Raw genomic sequence first — 23,048 nt, 5'->3', positions numbered from 1 at the left:
GCATTTTTTCATCTGTTCTTCTTTGCATTGCCCTTTTTCCCCTTTCCTTTCTTTGCTTTCTTGGGCTTTTCTTTAGCCTTCATGGCCTTGCGTACACAAAAACCTCTCCAGTGGGCCTGGATGACAATGGCGGCTCGGCTGTGCAACTCTCTTTCTCTCTCCTGCTGTTCCCTTTGCTCCTGTGCCTCCTGTCGCTCCTCCATTATCTGGGAGTACTCCAGGTCCAGATTGGCACAATGTTCCTCCAGCTCTTTTAGTTCTGCCTTCTCCTCCTCATATATGCGAGAAATTTTCTCCAACTCTGTCTGCACACACACAAAACACATATGCATGTTGTGCATAAAAAAGGTAATAAATTCAATTGAAAATGCAAACTACTTATCTCTTCCAACATTTTCGCCATTTTAATTACTGAAACCACATGAAAGGGGTGCTTTAAAGTAACATAATATTAAAAAGCATTATACATTTTAAAAGCTTCATAAATATTTAAAACTATAACATACTCAAGACTGTACTAGCATATAAATAGCTTCAACCAAAACTTTAAAATCTATAATCCCACCCACTCTGAAGCGGCACTAAACTCTAATGGAAACCAAACCCGATCCAAAGTACTAAAATAAAGCGAGCTGCGCCTATACCGGGATGTACTATCCAATGAATAAGCGGCATAAATCTACCTGTTTCTCTCCCATTTCAGCATCATATTTTTGGATCAAGTTCTCAATTTCTGTTACCATCTTGTGTTTTTTCTGCAAAGCAAGGCAAGCAACATTTAGAGCAAAATAATGCTGGTACTGTTATTATTTGATAGGTTAATAACATTATACCTGTTTTTTTACTAAGGACATTGGAACGTGCATAAACACACACCTTTCTTAGTGCCAGTTCTTTCTCTCTGTGGTCTGCGATAGCAATATTTAGCTGAGCTCTCTTGTGATCGGCGTCCTGCTGCATGTGAGCCCTCTTCCCCTCTGAAGTGTTCCTATCTGACTGGCTCTGCTTCTCAGCTTCCTGTTGAGTTCGGACCACATACTCCTCCAAGCCCTGTTCCATTTGATGCAATGAGTTTTTTAGCTCTTGCATTTGCCTGGTCAATGTAGAGATCTAAATAATAGAATAAATAAAATATAGAAATAATGAGATAAAAACGCAAATGAAATGCAACAAAAGTACAGGGAATTTAAACAAAGATATTGCATATAAGAAGATCACTGCTATTACTGAACGTGGCAGAATGCAATGCTCTTCATGGCTATTTGGCGATGAAAGTCCCGCCTTGGAGTTAATTGGGATTTTAGCATGCGATTTTAGAGATAATGGTCTTTCCTATTCAAGTAGATAGGACTTTAGTCTTGGATGACTGAAATTGCCAGAGCTGGCCGCCTAGTGGTGCAATGACTTTATAAAAGGGACTTTAATTTTGAATCATTGAAAAATCTTAGTTGTCTAATTCATCATAAACTTGGTATTGTAAAAGGTGTTGTTATATTTGGTCAAACAAGTATAATCTAATATGAACTCTACTAATAACATACAAGTGCTTACCTCTGTGTCCCTATTTTTTATTGCCAATGCAACATCTCTTTCCAATGAGTCTACCTGCTCCTGGTTCTTATTATGCCGTTGTCTGACTTCCTCCATTGTCTTGCTGCGTTTTTGCTCCTCGGCTGAAGTTGTGAGCAGCCTTTCCAGCACAACTTCTTTTAACTCACACAGACCATCTCTCAGCTTTCGAGACCCCATCTCTTCCCCTTTTATAGGCCCTACATCTTCAAGCATCTTCCCAGTTTTCAGAAACCGCCTAAGCAGTCGCAGAATGTTCCGGAGGGAATCCTGAACTTCCTTTATTGACTTGCCTTGTTGTTCCTCCATATCATTTCCAGCAACATTTTTATCAAGCATCATAGCTTGGTACCTTTCTTCAAGTGCATGGTGCTTTTTCAGGGCCTTGACCACCTCCTCCCCCAAGCTCACTGAAAGTGTTTCTGGACAGCTGAGTATAGTGGGCAGAACACAGACTATACCCATTTGCTGAATACAATCCTCTAGTACCCCAATAATGAGCTGTGCATCCAAAGATGCCAGAGTCTTTCTGGAGGGGCTGACAAACCTTACGAAGTCTGTTTTGGTTTTGGTTGGGATGTTGGGTGCAAGTGTGTCGGACAGTATGCCGTCTTCTGAAGTAAGAACAGCTGATTTTAAGGCCATAATTGGAATGTTCTGTAAGAGAGAGAGAGACACTGCTATTAAAATTTCACATAAACACAGAACAAATAATACAAATAAGTTTAGCTTTTTAAGACTCCGAACATTATTTAAACAATAAATGCAAAAACAAATATTTTAAATATAATAAATTATTACACTTATTATCGTAACAATTAAGTTACCGTTTTATGCTATGCAGAAGCTTTGAAAATAAATCTTGACAGTGGACGATACGGACAAGCGCAAGCTGTGATGTTATTTTTTGAGTGCTATGACGCCCGTTGACATGACGTTCTGAACTTTCGGTTTAATATTTCATTTCAGCTATTACGAAATGAGAAATCTCCCTTGTGGTCCACGCGGATATGTTTAAACATAATATTATAATACATATATTATTTAACCAACGTATTATTTATACGTGTGGTGGTAGTACCTTTGCATTAAACGTTTATAGGCTAAAACTTTTATTGTGAAAGTTCAGCCGTCCGTCTCTGCCGACAAGAAACGACACTGTCGTAAAAAGACATAACGTCAGATCCTCCTGCTTGTCGGCGGCGGTTCTTTTATTTATAATGTTAAAAACTCGACAAAACTGTTATTTTCTTCTTTGGAAAGTTAACTTGTTCTCATTTTAGTTTCTAAAGACACCGTTTACTTTGCGCTCGTGTCTAATCTATTTTAACACCAGGCGTCGAAAATGACGTAAACAGACAGGCTCCGTTACGGTTTTAATAATAATTTATTTAACTCAAGCAGTTAAAGTTGACATGTGATTTTAACAGACATTTTAACTTTCTTAGTTTAATTGGACTTTGAGTGGATAAACAGGGTGTGCAGCTCGTATCGTGTAGCATGGGCCAGCGGTGAAGTTTCTCTGCAGCTGCAAGGATCAGTTTATTGAACTTACAGATTGTGTGTCCTCTAAAACTGGGATCCTCTGGCCATTTCTCCGGTTCAGCGGGATGGCGGACGGGGACGACGACGTGCCTCTGATTTTGACCTGGGACGATGCAAACAGCGGGCTGATGGAGGAAGAAGAGAGTGCGTAATGTCTATCCATATTATTATTGCATTTAATTCAGCTGATACCTCTCATACAATGATGTTATTACCACTCACATTCATATTTTCACTGAGCAGGACTGAGATTTCACACTGTCCTGGTAAAATTGACCTTGATCTTTTAACCACTAGGCAATTTTATCATCACATACCGTATCTGGAGCTCTATCATCCCCAGTGGCATCAAGCATCAATACTGACCTCAGTCACTTGCTTTTGTCTATTAGTACTGACCTGTCAGATACTATATGGCATTAGCCCACTTAAGAGCTGGTTTAGTGTTATATTAATCTTTAAGATAATTTGGAGACAAATCCTAGTCTGAACTCGATTTTTCACTATTAAACTATATATAATTTAACTCTCATGATGTCTGACATATTGCATGTATTAAACTAATCACTTAGAAAATGCTTGTACTGCAAACATGTCCATTACCCCTTGCTTTATCGCAAGAAACATCCCCATTTTCAGAGGTTAGACAAAATGTTCTAGTTAAATGGTCTGGAGTTCCCTACCCTAACTCTAGAGGGAGCCACAGTCAGGTAAATGCCTTGGGCAGCCTTCCTAAAGATTCAGACTGTTTGGCTGACATGGTATCTGATATTTCCTGCTTAAGGAAAAGTTATTCCCTTGCTAAAAATATGAAATAATTGGGGCATGTGGCTTGTGCTGTTAATATTTAACACTATAAAATCTTCAAGTAATACACACCAAATTGTCAGTTTTTTTATAGTATAGTTTGCAGTGTATGTTTTCATCATGCAGTGTTCAGGAATATTGTGTGTCGTGTAGTTTTTTTGTGGCCTATATGCTGCTGTCTTTGCATCATGTGTGCTTCATCCTAAAACAAAATTGCTTACAATAACACCTCAAACACTTGAAATGCTACATCGTGAAGCTGCTATGTTTAAATAAAACGTAATTTCTAACAACTTGGTCAATTTAAAGTTAAGGTATTAACCACAAAAGCAAACCACCCTTTGTACATCAGACACATAAAGGCAGAGTTGTTGCAATGTCAGCTTTATTGCAGATGTTTGTCACTGTTTGTGGCCTCTCTCGACTCCCAGCAGCCTACTCACACGCATACACTCTTTGTGTCTAAACTATTTGATATGGATAAGGGATGAAAGTTTGAACCTTTAGAGGACCTGAGTCAGAAGCATGGCTTTTTTGCATTTGGGATGTTTCTTCAGTTGTACAGGAAAATCCTTAAAGGAAAACACCACAGTTTTTCAATAGTTTACTATGTTTTACCTCAACTTAGACTAATTAATACATACTTATCTTTTTTCAATGCATGCACTTTTAATCTTTGTATAGCGCCTTGTAGGGGTGTAACGGTACGCAAAAATCACGGTTCGGTGCGAACCCCGGTTTTGAAGCCACGGTTCGGTTCATTTTCGGTACAGTAAGGGAGAAATGCAAACATTAAACTGCAGGTTGTTTATTACTTTAAACTTTTTTTACAATTTGTTTACACTTTTTTAAACACTTTATTAAAATATAACAGATAAAATATATATAAAATGAAAAAATTATAAATAAAATACTACTGCAAAGTTATTTTTTACATTATTTTATAACAGAAGGTAACCTTCTCTTAAACTTTTTCTACTAAAACCTTGAACTAACAAATTCAATTCCTGAATACATTTATGAACTATTAGCCTACATTTTTGCCACTAAAAATTTTCTGTTTTGATTTATTTTGGATTGTTTAACTCACAGAATTGAATTGGCTATGTACCATCTCTGTATAAAAATAATATTACTGCTCTATGTGTAACTGCATAGCAAGCAACATGATGATACACTCATTTTGAGATTAGTGAGCTGCATACATAGCCATCTTTGATCTTTTGCACGTTTCTCCTACTGTAATCTTTGCTTGTGTTGTCAATGTAAGCTGTGACTTTACTTACGAACCCCTCCGCAGCTGAGTAACAGCTGAGTAAGCCCGGGTTCAGGGGCGAAAATCTCATCTAAATGTTGGGGGGGACAATAAACATAAAATTTTTCAAGAACAATTTTTGAAGGGGACACCAATAATACAGGCAAAATTGTACTTGCAAGGAAATGGGTACAGATAGAAAACGTTTCTCTTTCTCTATGAACGGACGCTAATTTAATTTTAATACATATGAATGCAGAGGTGAAAAGAGTAATACAATTTTCTACTTAAGTAATAGTAAAGTTACTTTAATAATATTTTACTTAAGTAAAAGTAAAGTTACTGGTCTAAAAATCTACTCAAGTAAAAAGTCATTTTAATTTTAAGAGTTACTTTTTTACAGCGGGGAGAGGTTTCTAGTATAGTTCACAAAGGAAGGATATATACATCTCAAACTATGTTTTTAATTGTAAACATCTCTACAATTAAAGTGCAATAACAAATGTTAATAAAATAAAAAGCTTTTTATAACTAAGAAACATTTATGGAATTATTTAATGATTTTTACAGGTGAGTTATGCACTTTTGAAGCAAAAATAATATGAGGTCAGCAGCTAGTAAATACAATCATTATATGAAGGTTGTAATTGATGTATTGCTGGTAACATACATTGTTATTAAACTATATACATAAATGAACATATAATGAGATGAGTGCCATGGCTATACACTATACATCCTTTACACGTTTATTAGCTCCCAGACCTGTGTACCTGATGTCTTTCAATCTATCTCTCTCGCGCTCTCTCTCTCTCTGCAATGTCTAATGATCTGCGCATTCTCGAGGACGTTCTCAAGTTGTTTGACTTGACGCGAAGCTGCTAGACCTCGGAAGATAATGCGCATGTATTAAAAATGCATCGTGCAAATTAGCGGTTAAACACGGTCGGCAATTCTCAAACTCCGTACTCAAGAGCATGAACCCTACCTGAATGAAACAATCGCTTTGCGTCAATGGCCAGGGGTTTCTTTCGTAAGAATTGAATTGAGGGTCTGCATTAGCCTGCGCCTGTCTCGTCCCTCTCCATGGTTCTTTTTGCGCGTTCCCCCGCCCATCAATCAATCATCCGACCGTGGCGCGTCTTTATCACCTTACTTTTTTATTTATTTTTACTCAGTAACGGATATGATTTAACATGTAGCGAAGTAACCAACAATACTTTAAACATACTTAAGTAAAAGTAAAGTACAGATTTTAAAAACTACTCAAAGTAAAAGTACACAAAAAACTCAGTTACAGCAAGGTGAGTAAATGTAATTTGTTACTTTCAGCTCTGCCTCACCTCTGCATGAATGCATAAAAATGTTTTCTTGATCGTTTATCTGCTTCTGTTCTCAGAAAACGAAATATGTTCATGTTTATATGTCAAAATAGTCCAGTTTTAAAACATATGAGGATAAACTGATAAGTGATGGGAAACGTTGTATTGTATATAGCTTATTAACGCGTCGGCTCCGTACACTTCTCTACCACCGGAATGTGTGGTGGTGAGGTAAAAGGGGCGTGGGCAGTGGACCAAACCACTGTGAGGCAAGGGAGGGGGAATCCAAATATTTAAAACGTTTTTTTGTTGTTGCTCCGTTTGCATTTGTATTGTTTCACTTCTTACACAACTAGTTTAAGTATTATAAATCATTAAATTATTTTCAATACACATATTCTAATGATAATTTAGGGGGGACAACCCTCAGATAGGGGGGGTCCTGTCCCCCCCGACCCCCCCGGGATTTCCGCCCATGCCCGGGTTACAGCTCTTCTCTGTCCCGACCAGCTGATCGCATTGTGACAATGATATGATTGACGTGATATGCAGATGAAAAATCTGATCACGCATTCCTTATTCTTGCTGTCACAGAAAGCGCGTCTCATGAATGCGTAGCAACGAAAGACGTGCATCCTCTCACGCACTTTTGAAAGAACAAAGCAGCGCGTTGACACGCGTTTAACATGCGCTTTTAGATACGACACGTAAACGTTTACATCAATAATCAAACGGATATACAACTAAGTAAATAAAAATCTTTGTGCGGGCCGAATTATGTTATATGTTTGACAGAAGACTTGCGCTGAACGCGGAGACTTCCGCCACTTAATATGTTCGTGCGGAAACGCACGTATTATGTTCCGCACAGGCGCACACAAAATGCATTCGGCCTTTCGGTGCACGTGCGCACCGTGCCGAAAGCCCTGAACCGAAACGGTCCGGTTCGAATACACGTACCGTTACACCCCTAGCGCCTTGTGAATGTGTTATCATTTAGCCTATGGCCTATATCCCTATGGCTCCAAACAGATGAATTTATAAGCCACCAAACACTTCCACGTTTTCCCTATTTAAAGACTGTTACATGAGTAGTTAGACGAGGAAGTATGGTGGCACAATATAAAACTTTTGTTTGGAGCCATAGGAATGAATTGGGCTAGGCTAAATGCTAACACATTCATGAAGCGCTGTACAAAGATTAAAAGTCCACGCATTGAGAAAAGATTGGTATGTATTAATTCATCTAAGTTGAGGTAAGAACAGAGTAAAATATTGAAAAAGTGTGGTGTTGTCCTTTAAAAAACATAGGAAAGTCCAGGGCTCCAGACTGTCCCCAATTGGTCGCGTTTTGCCACCAAAATTTGAGAGTGTGCCACTGAATTTTACATCCATTCGCACATGTGCGACCAGTAAATTTGACCTTTTTTTGTGATGTGACACTGAATTTGAAACGGCACATTGTACTTTCTGCATCTGTCATTAAAGTATTTATTAGTAATACAGTATTTGGTTAGCATGTTGATTTTTGGTGTGTGCCCCTAAATTTTCTGGTTGCGCTCCTAAAATGTTCAGTTGGGGGCCACTGTGCTCCTAGTGAAAAAAGTTAGTCTGGAGCCCTGAAGTCATGTTTCTAGCTTTCTTTTTAGTTAGGACGATGCAGGGTTCTGCTTCATCACATTGTTTCACGAGATATATTTGACATCAGAGAGGTGGGCTTTGAGCTCAGAGTATTAGCCCAAACCCAGAGGACTCCACCCTATACCAAATGAGAGTGAGGCGATAGGGTGGAGGAGAGATGCTACAAAAAACTGTCATGGGACAGAGAAGAGGGACGACTATATATATGACCGCTTTGCGCTGATTGGTTGGGTTGGATTACATAACCATTTTCCTCCCAAACTTAGTTAAATAAACTTAATTTCTTGTTTTTGGAAGAGACAGGAACATTAAAAGCTGAACCGAAGATCCGAAGCATTCACTTCCCCATGCAGTTTCAAAATATTTGTCATTGTCATAGTGAAGATTGTCTATGTTGGACATCATTTTTTTTAACCAAAGCAGTTTTGTTTCCCTTTGTTCCTTTGAGGAAAGGCTGGATCTCTGTGTTTGGAACAGGACTAAACAAAACCCCACTATTAGCAGTGTGTCTGTGGTTATAATGCTGACGCTTATTGGTCTGACAGAGTAAACACTTCTATTGTCCGGTACATAAAGCTGTTTACAGATAGCGGTGAGCCACTGAACTCATCAACTATTAAGTAACTCCGGTTGTATTTGGTCAAACTGAAAGCTCTTAGCTTTTAGTGATCGTTTTAAAGGGTGTTATTAGATTAAGCTACATTGTTTTGCTTACACAGGAGTAATGCTAAATACGGAATAGAAAGGAATAGAAAGTTTTGCTTCCCTCAGCCTGTGAATTACTCATATTAACTCTCAGTCACAAGAAGTTTTTTAGACTGCATCTTTATCTTTGAGGACAGCTGCATTTTTGGGCTTGGAGACAAAATGTACTTGATCGGCTAAAAGCCAAGCTATTTTCCTGACAGGGAAGACACTGGGACTAGGATATGACACGGATGAGAGGAGGATACTCCCAACAGATTGAAATTACAAGAGCTTTTGAAACGGGCACTAGTGTCAGGGGAAGCTGATTGGAAGGTCTACAGGAAGTGCTTGGGACAGATGCTTGAGAAAATCCAATGGACAGGGTGTTCTTCTGCTGGGATATTTGAACCATCTGTGCCATTTCCTGCCCACACTTCAGAGAGGGAGTGAGGGGAACATTCCAGGGTGGATGTTCTGTCTAGACATTTGGTAGACATTTTCAAACAGATTTCATCATTAAATCTTTTGTGAATATACAGAGCCAGCAATAAATCGTTGTTCAAGTTTTTTCGTCCGACCGGCTGCCACACTAATTTGGAGTTTTATTTGAATAATTTGTGTGCAAACACAATGCAGAAATATGTTGGATTGGATATCCCATCCTTATTAAGACTAGAAATATACACGGTGTGAGAGAATTGACAGACTGTACATATGAAGTGCTTATTCCTTACAAAGTGAATTTTGTTAATGTTTTGGAACCCACTATTTTAATACATACTTATGACTAACATATTCGTACTAAAGGTAAAAAAATAGCTTTTGATTTAGCCTAATTAATTCAAAAATTATTTAAATTCATTTTTATAAAAGAAAAATGAAATATTTTTGGTCTTACTGATGGTATTCAGAGTCAAATTTACACGGGTGAAGGAAGATAATGATACAGGAGGAGTTATGGAGCATTTCTTTAAAAAAAAAACCCTTTGTGAGGGTCACCACATGATTCTGTTCTGCTTTTTGACTGCATCAACCCTGGCACAATGAAACCGGTCTGTGCCAGTGCATTGTTGATGGTAACCCTTGCAGTGCTGACAACTGCTTGACCAGTGACATGCTCTCTGTCTGACTTCTGGGGCCCAGGGGCCGATCACAGAGGCTGCCATGGAAACCAGTAGTACATGTGACAACATGACTGTGCTTACGCATGATTGGCCAGTCCAAATGTCCACATACTGCGAGCAGTTTGAGTGTGTGGGTATGTTTGTTTTAAGGATTTATGCCAGCGCTATAATTTATTAAAACTGCTGATCATTTCTCGCTCGTATCATGAAATGTGCTGTACTTAAAGTAAATGCTACATGTTGATAGTTAATATGTCTTTCTCTTCTACACACAGATGGGGTAGGAAATTATGATATTGTGAATAATGTCATTATTCCAACCTCAGGAACAGCAGAGCCCAGGCCACAGAATTCATTGCGGCAGAGCTGGGAAATGAACTACCAGGAAGCAGCAATATACCTGCAGGTCATTATTTAAACTTATACTATTGTATCGGTCAATTGACTGAACTGTTTTTCATGATCTTAAGAGCATTTTAATCTGAAAGCATGTATGTTTGAATTAAGTTCACCAAAAAATTAATTTCTGTCAGTATTTACTCGCCCTCAATATATTTTAATAATGTGGTAATAAATTAATAAATGTGGTAAGCACACAGTTGACTGTAACATCAACTATGTAGCTTACCGTCATAGGTGGAGTTAATTGGAGAAAATTTTATTGTGCCAATATGTAAATTTTTATTGTAATCCATAAAATTTTATATATATATATATATATATATATATATATATATATATATATATAAATGTTACAATGGACTAAGTAATGTGGCCAACATGAGCCCAAAGTAGATATGAACTCCTTTAATACTGTTTTAAAGCATCCCAAGATGATTTTTTTATTTTGAATTAATTTCCCTTAATTCTTAAAGTTGCGTTCGTGTTTTTCTGTAGTGTTAAAGCTATTTTAAAGGTGACATAGAATGATTGAACTGAGTATTTATCCTTGTTCTGTGATGTGACATGTAGACAAAAATGTTTTTGTTTGGGTCTGTAATGCCTTAGAAGCTTCCTAAAAACTTCTCTCAGATAGCTCTTTTAGGGTGGGGGATTTTAAACAAGTGGTTTTGCACCTATTTGGCTCCCCCTACTGGCTTAACTTGCAATCTCATTACTGATTGGCTGACTTTGCTGCCACTCAAATAAATTTAACCAATTATTTTAAAGTGGAGGGGCAGTTAGATGCCTGTGATGTCATAAGCATCAGTTTTTCAGATTGGGCCATTTTCTGGCTGACATTTCTAAAAGAGGAATTTCTATGAGATGGGAGATGTTTAGCATGTTTAGCACTTTTTGTATGTTTGTGAATGTGGGAAGACCACCATTATTCAACAAAGACAAGGTAAAAATTATTTTTCATTCTCTGTCCCCTTTAAAACCTACTAGTATTCCTAATTGTCGAAAAATATTGAAGATTGTGTGAGTGACCTTAAAGTTTTGAGGCAGCAGAATAGATCCCCTCTTCCCTTTGTCTTTAGGAAGGAGAGAATAATGACAAGTTTTTTACTCATCCACGGAGTGCCCATGCGCTCAGTGCCTACCTGTTCGCTCATAATCATCTCTTTTACATGATGGAGCTGCTGACTGCAGTGCTACTCATGTTACTGTCCCTTGCCGAGGCTCCTGCCGTCCCTTTCCTCCGCCTAGATGTCTATGTAGGTGCTTTCTCATTTGTTTGCATTGTGTATTTATGTGCTTGAGATTTTGTGTGTGCATATGCATTGTAAATAATTATTTGTGCACACGCAACTATCTAACAGGTTCATGCTACGCTGGAGTTGCTGGCGTTGGCGATGGTGGCCTTTGAGTTGTGTATGAAGCTCCGATGGCTTGGCTTTCACACCTTCATAAGACATAAGAGGACCATGGTGAAGGTGCGTAAGTGGGTGTTGGTGGTGTCCTATGATCAACTCTCTCATTGAGATAAATAGTTTGATGTAGCATCACTGAATGGTGTTGAATACAGTTTAGTTTTTTTACAGTAGTTTGTATGTGTGAACTGATGACTGTGTGTGTTTTTTTTTTATTATTGATTTACAGTTTTAAAATGTGTATGTCTCATATATGTATTTTTTTAATGTTCCAGACAAGTGTCCTGTTTCTTCAGTTCATTGAGGCGATTGTGGTCTTAGTTCGGCAGACGTCCCACCTGCGTATAACAAGAGCCTTGCGGCCCATCTTTCTGGTGGACTGCAGATACTGTGGAGCTGTTCGCAGGCATGCAAACTCCAGTTCGCTTTTTTTATACAGAGCTGTATGCAAATGAAGAATGTTTCATGAATATGTCAGGCCTGTTTTATTCTGTTTAAACAATTACAAACAAAGTGTTTGATTATTATTGTGTACGATTAATTTAGATACCACAAACTTAAGAAAAAGCTCACATATGTTGGTCAGTGTATATACACTGTGCATTGCAGCAATTTTGCAACAGTTAAAGGGATAGTTCAGCCAAAAATGAAAATTACCCCATGATTTACTAACCCTCAAACCTTCCAAGATGTATATGACAGATGAACACAATAGGCTTTATGCCCAGCTGCACTACTTCCTGAACTTCAGCCAGCTCCTTGTTTCCTGTCTTCCATTATTGGACAAACTGATTAATCCTGGTATGCCTGACCTCAGTAGTCACAAACAAACTGATTAATCCAGGTGTACCTGACCTCAGTCACAACAACAATAATCAGACACACCTGGATTAATCAGTTTGTCCAATAATGGAAGACAGGAAACAAGGAGCTGGCTGAAGTTCAGGAAGTAGTGCAGCTGGGCATAAAGCCTATTGGAGTTAGAAAATGTCCTGGCTCTTCCACGGTTTATAATGGTAGTATATGGTGCTATTGATATTGATGCCCAAAAAAGTGCATCCATCCTTCACAGAAGTAATCCACACATCTACAGTTGGTTAATAAAGTCCCTCTCAGGGAAATCAATGTGATTTTTGTAATAAAAAATGTAAAACTTTACACACTATGATAGCTAGCTTCCGGTAGACATTTTCCAATATAACTTTGATTGTGTCTGAAAGATGATAGGTAAATAAATCTCAAATGGCTTGAGGGTGAGTAAATCCATGGGGTAATTTTTTGCTGAACTATCCCTTTAAAGGCCCCATTGATTTCTGTAGTAGGAGAAAAGAATACCATGGAAGTCATTGGGGCCCTTTGATCGATTTGGTTACAAACATTCCTCAAAATATCTTCATTTGTGTTCATCGGAAAAGATACATTTATATAGGTTGGTAACAACATGAGATTAATTAAATGAGGATTTTGGGGTGAACTATCCCTTTAAAGGGGGTCGCACACCGGACGCGCAGCTCAGCGTCGCGTCTAGGGCAACTCAGAGGTATTGTACTCCTGAAGTGCACATTAAATGGCGCCTGTGTGCGTACACTCATAGAAAACAATGTGTTCTGTTTTTTTTAGAACGGCGCGGCACTGAGCTGCACGTCCGGTGTGCGACCCCCTTAAGTGTTATATGGCTTTGTGACTTATTGTTAAAAAAGCGGCAACAGCATCATGACATATGACACCAACATAAGTGTAGGTGATATTCTGTATGTATAGTTCCAGCACATCAATTTATAATTCAGTTAATTTGTTGTCTCTATATCAGTCTGACTCGCCAAGTCAGATTTTAGAGAAATCTTCCATTTCGTATCATATTAAGACTAAGTTTCTGTCCACCCTCAGAAACCTGCGGCAGATATTTCAGTCTCTTCCGCCTTTCATTGATATCCTCCTCCTGCTGCTTTTCTTCATGGTCATCTTTGCCATTCTGGGATTTTGTCTGTTCTCCAGCAACACGGCCGACCCTGTTAGTACATCACACTCATAGTTTCATACATTCGCTGTTGCGCTTTATTTTTCTCTTACATACTCACACTTATTTATAAACTTTTTGCTCTCTCTCCAGTATTTCAACACACTGGAGAACAGCATTGTGAGTCTGTTTGTCCTTCTGACCACTGCAAAGTGAGTATGTACACCTCACACATACAGGGGAGAACATGAGAATTACTGGGGTCTATCATCAATATGGTTTTGTCTGTCTCTGTAATAAATTTATTTGAAAGTTTTTTGTGTTTTTTTCTTATATTCAATAGTTTCCCAGATGTGATGATGCCGGCATATTCAAAGAATCGCTGGTCGTGCATTTTCTTTATCGTGTATCTGTCCATTGAGCTCTACTTTATCATGAATCTGGTTTGTTTTCAACAGCATCACATCTGTTTGCTTACAAGTTTAAGATGGATTGATTTAAACTTTGTACATGTTATAAGCTGCATTCATGCTCTGAGAAACAAACAAACACCAGGCTCTTTAAAATGACAAACACACTTAATGACAAATAATTGTATAATATAACATAAATAACTTATTAGTGCTTAACATTGTGCTGGTATTATTATTTCATGTTCATTTCTTTTACCTAACAGCTCCTGGCGGTAGTTTTTGACACCTTTAACGGAGTTGAGAAGATGAAGTTTAAATCTCTGCTTCTGCACAAGCGATCCGCCATTGAGCACGCCTTCCAGCTGCTAGTTAGTCGACAGGTGAGCATGAGATTTTGAGTCCGCTCCATGATTTAGAATTTAGTTTGAATTTTTATGTACGTTACGTTTGTGTGTTTAGAGGCCGGATGGAGTGTCGTTGAAGCAATTTGACGGACTGATGCGATTCTATCGTCCACGAATGGCCGCGCGGGATCGTTTCCTCACTTTTAAGGCCCTAAACCGATCAGGCGCAACCATGCTGAGGTACATACACACAAAAGCTCTTAAATTTTTTGCTTAAACAAATGACGCGTTCTCAAAGTTTCCTTCGGCTTGTATTTCAGTCTCCCAGACTTTTATAAGTTTTATGAGGTGATCGGGCTCAAATGGAAGGTCAGATTTTAAACAGTTGTCACCTGATAACATTTCAGGGTATATGTTAAACCTGTCTAAGTTTAAATATTCTGCGTTTGTATGTGTCACAGGCTCGACGAAGTGGCGAATACTGGTTCGATGAACTTCCCCGTACTGCATTCCTCATTTTTAAAGGTCTTCAAGTCTTCTTGATTTTGTATAAGTAAAAGTATTATTTATATTATCAAATCCAATAGATGTCAATTTATAATACATTTCTTTTTGTGATATTTTTCTTTTTCAACAGGAATAAATTTACTTGTGAAATCCAAAGCCTTCCAGTATGCAATGTGTAAGTTAGATTTTATTTTCAAGAAAAAGTTAGAAGTATAACATATGGGCTGTTTTATATTATATTATTTCTTAAAGATGCTGACTTATGTTTCATGCTTAATTTTTCAAAGATCTGGTAGTAGCGATTAATGGAATCTGGATCTTGGTGGAGACCAACATGTTAAATGGTGAGATCTGTGTGAATATTGTAGCAGTCTGTTTTTAGTTTTTAGATGAATTTACTATGCACTAAAACCTCTGTTTATTTTCTGTGTGTGAACCCTCTCCTCACAGATGGAGTCTCATGGACACGTGTTGTCCCCTGGAGTTACATTGTCTTCCTTACAAGTAGGTGGAAACTGTTTAAAATGACATGATTGGTAAATCTGAATGCAAAAGTCTCCTTTATAATTTTTTTTATCTCTGAATGTCTCTTTGGGGTGAAGTTTATGGAGTCGAGGTCTTGTTGAAGATCACAGGTCTTGGTCCTATGACATATTTCAGTTTAGGATGGAACCTGTAGGTACACACACATACACGTGTATTAAACACATACATTTCATACTAAAGACAAAAACACACATACAGTCTCACCTCTGGTTGTACATTTCTGTTCCCAGTTTTGATTTCTCTGTGACAGTCTTTGCCTTTCTGGGATTGATTGCTCTGGCCTTCGACATGGAGCCGTTCTACTTTATTGTGGTGTTGAGACCTCTTCAGCTCCTCCGGTGTGTGTGCTTATTATGTATATATGTGCAGTTTGCATGTAGTTGTGCTTATTCATGTTAGATTATTTCTGAATTGTGAAAAAGTCTGCAGATATATTTTTAAGTAGTTAATGTTTACTAAACTTTTTGATAAATATATTCTTATCAAATTATATAATGGAGTCTTTAACTCAGTCACATTGTGTGATATATTCATTAATCCAAGCTAAAGTCTCATAATCTAATTCTGGGATTAATAATTGATGTCCCATTGATTTCAATTTTTGACATGGCCTTGGTCAGTATTGAAGATATCAAGGTTATATTTCCACATAATGTTTTACAATATGTAGGATGATCTTATGTAGAAAACAATAAATCACAAAAAAAAAAATTCTGGATCACATATGAAACGTACTGTTTTTTCCTAAATACTCTTCTGTCTCCGGTGAAGGTTGTTTAAAATCAAGCAACGTTATCGAAATGTTCTGGACACAATGTTTGAACTCTTCCCACGTATGGCCAGGTACAGAAATAAGAAATATTTATCTTATACTTATTTCAGATCAAGACTCCAACACTCAGCATTTCTTTATCATTAATCTCTCTCACTCTCTCTCTCTCTCTCTCTCTCTCTCTCTCTCTCTCTCTCTCTCTCTGTAGTCTAGGTCTGACTCTGATTATCTTCTATTATTCCTTCGCCATCGTTGGAATGGAGTTTTTCGCCGGTGTCGTTTATCCAAACTGCTGCAAGTAAATTCCTTCAATTTTCATCAATGTATTTTGTGTTTCACATTAAAATGCAATTTGTGGTTCTGCCTGCTTTAAATAACAAAGCCTAAACAATCTTGCACACAACCTTAAGGTTTTTCACTAAAATGAACGGTTCATGAATAAAAGCTGTCAAATAAAAGTGTTTGCTCTATTTCTCTTAAAGCACAAGCACCGTTGCTGACGCATATCGTCAGATTAATGTAACGGTTGGCAACCGGACAGTGCTGGAAGAGGGATATTACTATCTCAATAACTTCAATAACATCCTGAGCAGCTTTGGTATGTACTGTACAGATACACGGCTCTCCTGATTTTGCCAAGTGGTTGATGTCCTCAGGCAACTTTATGTTGACCCTGGGACAACATTTCAATTAACCAATCAGATTTCAGAAATAAGTTTACAGTTTGTTTTAAGTTTAAGCTTACAACCAGGATTAGCTGTTACTACCCTGCCGAAAAAACCAGCATCAAACCAGCATGGGAATTATGCTGGTCTATGCTGGTTTAGCTGGTGGTCGCAGCATACCAGCACCAAAACACAACGTTTGCTGGTATGACCAGCATGGGATGCTGGTGCTAATGCTGGGTTAGCTGGTGCTAATGCTGGTTTGGTGCTGTTTTAGCTGGTGATAATGCTGGTGCTGATGCTGGTTTAGCTGGTGTTCACTAGCAAACCAGCACCAAAACACAACATATGCTGGTCTTGCTGGTATGCTGTTTTTTTCAGCAGGGTAGACCATTGTTTTTTACTTATCATGTCCCTCTGATTTTAGGGTTTGTTTATGGTTTCGGATGGGGTGGGTTTAGGTTTTATTTAGAATAATGTTGTCCTTGGGTCAACACAATATGTTGCCCTGAGGACACCAACGACTTGGCCAAATCAGTTCGAGCACAGATACACACAAACACATAAACATGTACTTTGTCAGTAATATAGCCAGTCACTCATAGTTTTCTTTCTCTGTGATGTTTCAGTCACTTTATTTGAACTAACAGTTGTGAACAACTGGTACATCACTATGGTGAGTTATGTGACTCTGTGTGTTGTGTGTGTGTGTGTGTGTGTGTGTGTGTGTGTGTGTGTGTGTGTGTGTGTGTGTGTGTGTGTGTGTGGATGCAAAAGTAGTTTGTGCAGCATCAAGCTTATCAATAAATAATGATCAGTCTGTAATTAGTGGTGTGTTATTGATTCCACAGGAAGGCATTACGTCCCAAACCGCCCATTTGAGTCGCCTCTATTTCATGACCTTTTACATTGTCACTATGGTGAGAGTTTGTTTGTGTCTGCATGTACAATGCGGTCCAAAAGTCTGAAAGATAACCTCATATGGAGGGGTGAGAACCAGAAGGGCGTAGGGAACGTTTCACCAACTTTACAGGAGAACCAGAACAAAAAAGATTACTTACTTTGTGTACTAATTTTATAAATCCAAATTGATAAAGATTTTACTTGTGTCCATTTGGCAACAGTAAGAGTTTATCAAGAGCTTTTATTTGATATATACAGTACTGTGCAAAAGTCTTAAACCTGCATGCCAGAATTAGATGTGTTGTTTTTGCAAAGTTATAGTGATCATATATAATTTTTTCTCAGTCTCTTTAATAGAATACATCCAGAAATACAGGAAATGTGTTAGTAGTATAAAAAAAACTGTATAAAATGTAAAATGATGTGTCAAGTTTTTAGGGTAAACTCCCCTTCCACTTGAGCAGTAGGAAACTGCAGGATCTCTTAAACCTAAATAAAATTAAATCCTATTAAAAAATAAATTAGTCTTTTTACTTTACTCTGCTCAAAAATGCTCAAGATGTGTTTAGTGCAAAGAGAGGTCACACTAAACATCGACGATGTCTAAAGAAGACATTCAGTCCTGAAAATTAATTTGTTATTTTTTGTACATATTTCCTGTATTTTCTGTTTGTATTTTAATAAAATAAATTGAAATATAAATATGGGTGGACATTAAAACTTCTAAAATAACAAGTCTGGTGGTGGTGGCGTAAGACTTTACTGTAGATCTCCATTTCACCCAAAATGTCACTTACACCCTTCTGGTTCTTACCCCTCAATTTACACTTAAAGTTTAAATATTTCAATCGTGTAAATAAAGAAATATTAAGATGTACAATAATCATGAAATATTATATGTAAATTATCAAATAAGGCATGTTTCCTTGCATTTATTAATGCACACAAGATATTTTGCCTAAATGTACAGTCCTCATTGAAGTTATGAATCAAATTCAACGATTGTGATTTAATTCCTCCCATTTTTAACAGTTTTCTTGTCTTTAAATGCCTTTCTGATGTGTTTAACGCAGGTCGTAATGACAATAATCGTGGCCTTCATCCTGGACGCATTCGTCTTCAGAATGAACTACAGTCGGAAAAACAGAGAGCCATTGGGAGACCCGGAAGGTTCTGAATGTCTATCAGTCGACATAAAATAAGCATATATAGGGTTCAAACAGAAGACTTTGTATTTCATTGTCCATTCTATGTGTGTTTCAGAAGAGAAAGGGATTGTATTTGAGACAGAGGTGTCACAGACCGAAGCTCTTCAGACTCTGGACTTGTATAGACACACGCTACGCATCACAAACCTAAGCTCACTTCAGAGCATGTATGCGGCTCTGGAGCGGTCCGGGGTGAGCAGACACATTTGCATGCATCTATGAACCAATACTGCTTGTTTTCTTCGTTAGCACTGAATTGTTTTTTCACTTTGCTCACAGCAACCCTCACTAATATTTGTGGGGCGAAGGTCGCGTACCAAGAGCGACCTCAGCATGAAGATGTATGAGGAAGAGATTCAGGTACATACCTCACTGATGGATAGAAAGATACTACAGCATGTTCGTATTAAAAACACACTTTAAAAATTCACATTAAGGTAACATTTTTGGCCTGAAAAAAAGGGGAAAAGGTTATTTGAAATTAGTGTACCGGTAGACATTATTATGAAATTTAGTTTTAGGGGAAGCACCTACAGTCTGTTGAATTACGCTCGGAGTGTAGTCAGTTTTTTTACGTGTGTGCAAATCTATGTGCATGGTCAAAATGCAATGCTCTTCTGTTTACGAAAATTGCGTCAGGTGCACTGTACACAGACTCTTGAATATACTTCAGGATTTAGAAAACAGGATCCAAAAACGAATAGTCTAATATTGTGTAGCTGTTTAAACGAGTGGATACCCGAAAGTTTAGCAGAAGGAAAATAAATGCTATTTAAAGGGACACAAGGCAGCATTTTTATGTTAATAAATCATCTTCGTAAGTCGGTATATGGTTAAATGACTCATTACATGACGAATGAAGACTCTCTCGCCCGCCCCTACCGTCTGTAGGAAGAATACCCCACTTGCAAGTTCGCTGTATCCGACCCGGTGTCCTTCAGTCTCGTATAGTCTTAGATATAGAACGCATTTACTCCCAGACACTAGGGGGAGCTAGTAGAGAAATAATACTCAGACTTGCCTTGTGTGCCTTTAAATGATATCATTTTTAGTTTTGCAAAGTTATCGTGTGATGTTTGGCTCAAAATTGACCTTTCTTTACACAACGACTATAATTTCCTGACTGGCAGAAGTATGTTTGTTTTTGTCTGAAGGAATGGTACGAAGAATTTTCCAGAACAAACCTTCAACCTGATGAGACATTCCACCAAAGTCTGAACAGCCCTGAAGTCAGCACAACAGACAGCATTAATTAACTCATACACACACTATGAACCCTGCAAAAGCATTAACTAACACACTCACTCATACCTCTGAGAGACACTGGGGATCGTCTTCCTCCTATTGATGGACACAGGTGCTCACCGTGGCAACTCTTTTTCTCCCTCCTTCCACATGGAGACCCATAGAAAATCTTCACTTAAAGCCTTATTCCCTCCCCAAAAATGGTTCCATGGCCAATCAGGGAAGCTTTAAGAGCAATCACGTGACATGCACTATATGTCCAGGAACCTTTTTTCCACACGAATGCACCTCATGACATTTGCCTTGTTTTGGAAGACCCTGAATGATAAAGACTCTCGTGGTTTTGACAACTGAGACCAGTGACTGAATGTTGTTCTGAGAGATGAATCAAAACTGAATGTGAGGATTATAGCACTGTTCAAGTTCTCCAGAGTCTGAGGTATTGCTTAACCAACAGATCAACAATAATAGTTATAATAAACTAATGCTGATTTTAAACTAAAGCTGCTTTTTTGCTGGAACATTTGGACCTATCGAGATGCTAGTTTTATCATTGTATTGAATATATACAGATTTGAGCATTTAAAGGTGCAATGTGGGACTTGTAGCGGGATCTTGCAACCAACGGCTAATTTCACAGCTAACCTCTCCTTTTCAAAACGCATTGTGACGCTATGGTAGCCTCCATAGGACAAAAACAGGTGTTTCTCAAGCGCAAGGACGTGCCCTAGGCAGGCTGTTTTCTTTCTAGTTCAGTCCTTCTGACAGTCCTCCACAACTTTAAATGCTAGAATGAGACGGTTTAATAAGTGTTCATATGGCAACGTCAAAACGGTTTCCGCCCCCGTGGTCTTGTCATGAAACTTTTAAGTGAGAAGTCAAAGGGACACTCCAATTTTTTTGAAAAGAGGCTCATTTTTCAGCTTCCCTAGAGTTAAAGGAATAGTCCATTTTCTTAAAAGAAAATCCAGATAATTTACTCACCACCATGTCATCCAAAATGTTGATGTCTTTCTTTGTTCAGTCGAGAAGAGATTATGTTTTTTGAGGAAAACATTGCAGGATTTTTCTCATTTTAATGGACTTTTAATAGAGCCCAACATTTAATACTTAACTCAACACTTAACAGTTTTTTTCAACGGAGTTTCAAAGGACTATAAACGATCCCAAACGAGGCATAAGGGTCTTTTCTAGCGAAACGATTGTCATTTTTGACAAGAAAAATAAAAAATATGCTCTTTTAAACCACAACTTTTCGTCTAGATCCGGTCGTGATGCGTCAGGGTGACCCCACGCAATACGTCAAGAGGTCACAGAGGACGAACGCGAAACTCCGCCCCAGTGTTTACAAGTGTGTTGAAAGAGGACCGTTCCATTGTGATTTATTTAATTTATTTTAAAAAATCAAGAAAACCATAAATGTCTTTGTGCGTACAACATGTTTTGTCTTACATTTCACACTGATATTGGATGAGCTCTGTGCCCAACTCGTTTCTTACCAATGTTTGGCTTATATTTTAGAATTAATTTGGGTGATGCAAGTGTCAATTTGATTCTCATGATATTTTTTGAATGTGTGCAAAGGATTGTGGGTGATTTAAGGGCACGAACGATACAGTTCATACATGCTTTAAAAGGGCGCATCCTCGTGATCTGGGAAACAAAATGCGCTTTATAGAACAGTTTGTCTATTTAGGGGTATTGCAGAAACATGGATCCAACTTTCATGTAAGGAGACCTGCGGTTTATGTAGATAAAAACGGGTCATTCAAAGTTATAAAAACAATACAGTTCATTATGTAAGGTCTTTATACACCACTGATAATATAGTAATGTATATTATATTGCATTTCTGTCAGGAGATCCGTCTTAAAGTCCCACATTGCACCTTTAAAACACCAATACATCCACTGACTTTTTGTACTGATGAGTGATAGAAAATCTGTCCTGGGCCTTTTCAGTTCATTCAAAATGTTATGTTTGTCATCCTATTCTCATGTTTGTAATCCTCATCCACAAATGCTCTGCCTTTTGTGTGGTATAAATTTTGGACTGTCGTAATGCAAGTGTTAAGGTTTACCCAAGACTATATTCTGAATAAGTCTTTCCTTAAATCTAAATTTTCCTCTTAAACAGAGGTTTTAAACAGTGTTTCAAAACTAATTTTATTTATTAATAGTAAGATAAGCAATAGTATTACATGTATATCACCTGCTACACTGTAAAAAAAAAATGCAGCATGAGGTTAAAACAACTTGTTTTGGTTTTGTAAGTCAATTCAACCTACTATTTTTAATTTTGACCTTTGATAAGTTGACATAACTTATAAAAACAAGTTGAATTTTTTAACTTTATTTTTAGGTAAAGTAAACAAAGTATTTGTTGATTTGACAAAAATGCTGCATTTTTTACATTGTACCTGCATTGTTGTATAATGTTATTTAATGGGAATTATTAGAATTTACCAAGATATTAATACGTTTTTACTTCCAACTTGGGCGTTCACTTATGACGGGTAATTTAAGCACAAATTGTTGGTTGTTTAAATGCACTGTAAGATGCACAGCCTAAACGCTCAAAATGTAAGGGAACATGCTGCAGACGTGGCAAAAGCAACCCCACACCAGCTCCTCGTACTGTTGGATGTACCCATCTCAGTTCTCTGTCTTTTTGTACATGTACATTATAATAACACATATCTAGTAAAATATGCATTTTAATTAA

The 23,048-nt window shown here is 37.8% G+C and overlaps 2 protein-coding genes across 5 annotated transcripts; one reads left to right on the top strand and one right to left on the bottom strand.

Moving 5' to 3' along the window:
* Positions 1-4: 4 nt before the first annotated feature.
* Positions 5-3,249, bottom strand: drc10 (dynein regulatory complex subunit 10). Of its 3 annotated transcripts, none has more exons than XM_065250530.1 (5): positions 3,125-3,249; positions 1,552-2,226; positions 877-1,110; positions 684-755; positions 5-305 (listed from the first exon to the last, which is right to left on the bottom strand). In XM_065250530.1, the coding sequence occupies exons 2-5, from the start codon at positions 2,212-2,214 to the stop codon at positions 9-11; spliced, it is 1,266 nt and encodes a 421-aa protein (XP_065106602.1). In that variant the 5' UTR covers positions 2,215-2,226; positions 3,125-3,249; the 3' UTR covers positions 5-8. The 3 variants fall into 3 exon arrangements, with proteins under 3 accessions (XP_065106602.1, XP_065106603.1, XP_065106601.1); XM_065250531.1 differs by lacking the exon at positions 3,125-3,249 and adding an exon at positions 2,651-2,705; XM_065250529.1 differs by lacking the exon at positions 3,125-3,249 and adding an exon at positions 2,397-2,466.
* tpcn1 (two pore segment channel 1) lies at positions 2,734-23,048 on the top strand. Of its 2 annotated transcripts, none has more exons than XM_065250528.1 (26): positions 2,734-3,258; positions 10,226-10,356; positions 11,432-11,608; positions 11,714-11,827; positions 12,040-12,170; positions 13,652-13,775; positions 13,875-13,933; positions 14,065-14,164; positions 14,398-14,514; positions 14,594-14,718; positions 14,799-14,847; positions 14,940-15,003; positions 15,116-15,160; positions 15,273-15,329; positions 15,436-15,489; positions 15,588-15,660; positions 15,762-15,869; positions 16,303-16,374; positions 16,512-16,601; positions 16,786-16,901; positions 17,598-17,644; positions 17,820-17,888; positions 18,945-19,041; positions 19,135-19,271; positions 19,359-19,439; positions 20,234-23,048. In XM_065250528.1, the coding sequence occupies exons 1-26, from the start codon at positions 3,180-3,182 to the stop codon at positions 20,333-20,335; spliced, it is 2,418 nt and encodes an 805-aa protein (XP_065106600.1). In that variant the 5' UTR covers positions 2,734-3,179; the 3' UTR covers positions 20,336-23,048. The 2 variants fall into 2 exon arrangements, with proteins under 2 accessions (XP_065106600.1, XP_065106599.1); XM_065250527.2 differs by lacking the exon at positions 2,734-3,258 and adding an exon at positions 8,487-10,084.

Source organism: Paramisgurnus dabryanus, chromosome 5 (assembly GCF_030506205.2).
Source record: "Paramisgurnus dabryanus chromosome 5, PD_genome_1.1, whole genome shotgun sequence".
NCBI lineage: Eukaryota > Metazoa > Chordata > Actinopteri > Cypriniformes > Cobitidae > Paramisgurnus > Paramisgurnus dabryanus.
This window is presented reverse-complemented; position numbering and strand designations above follow the sequence as displayed.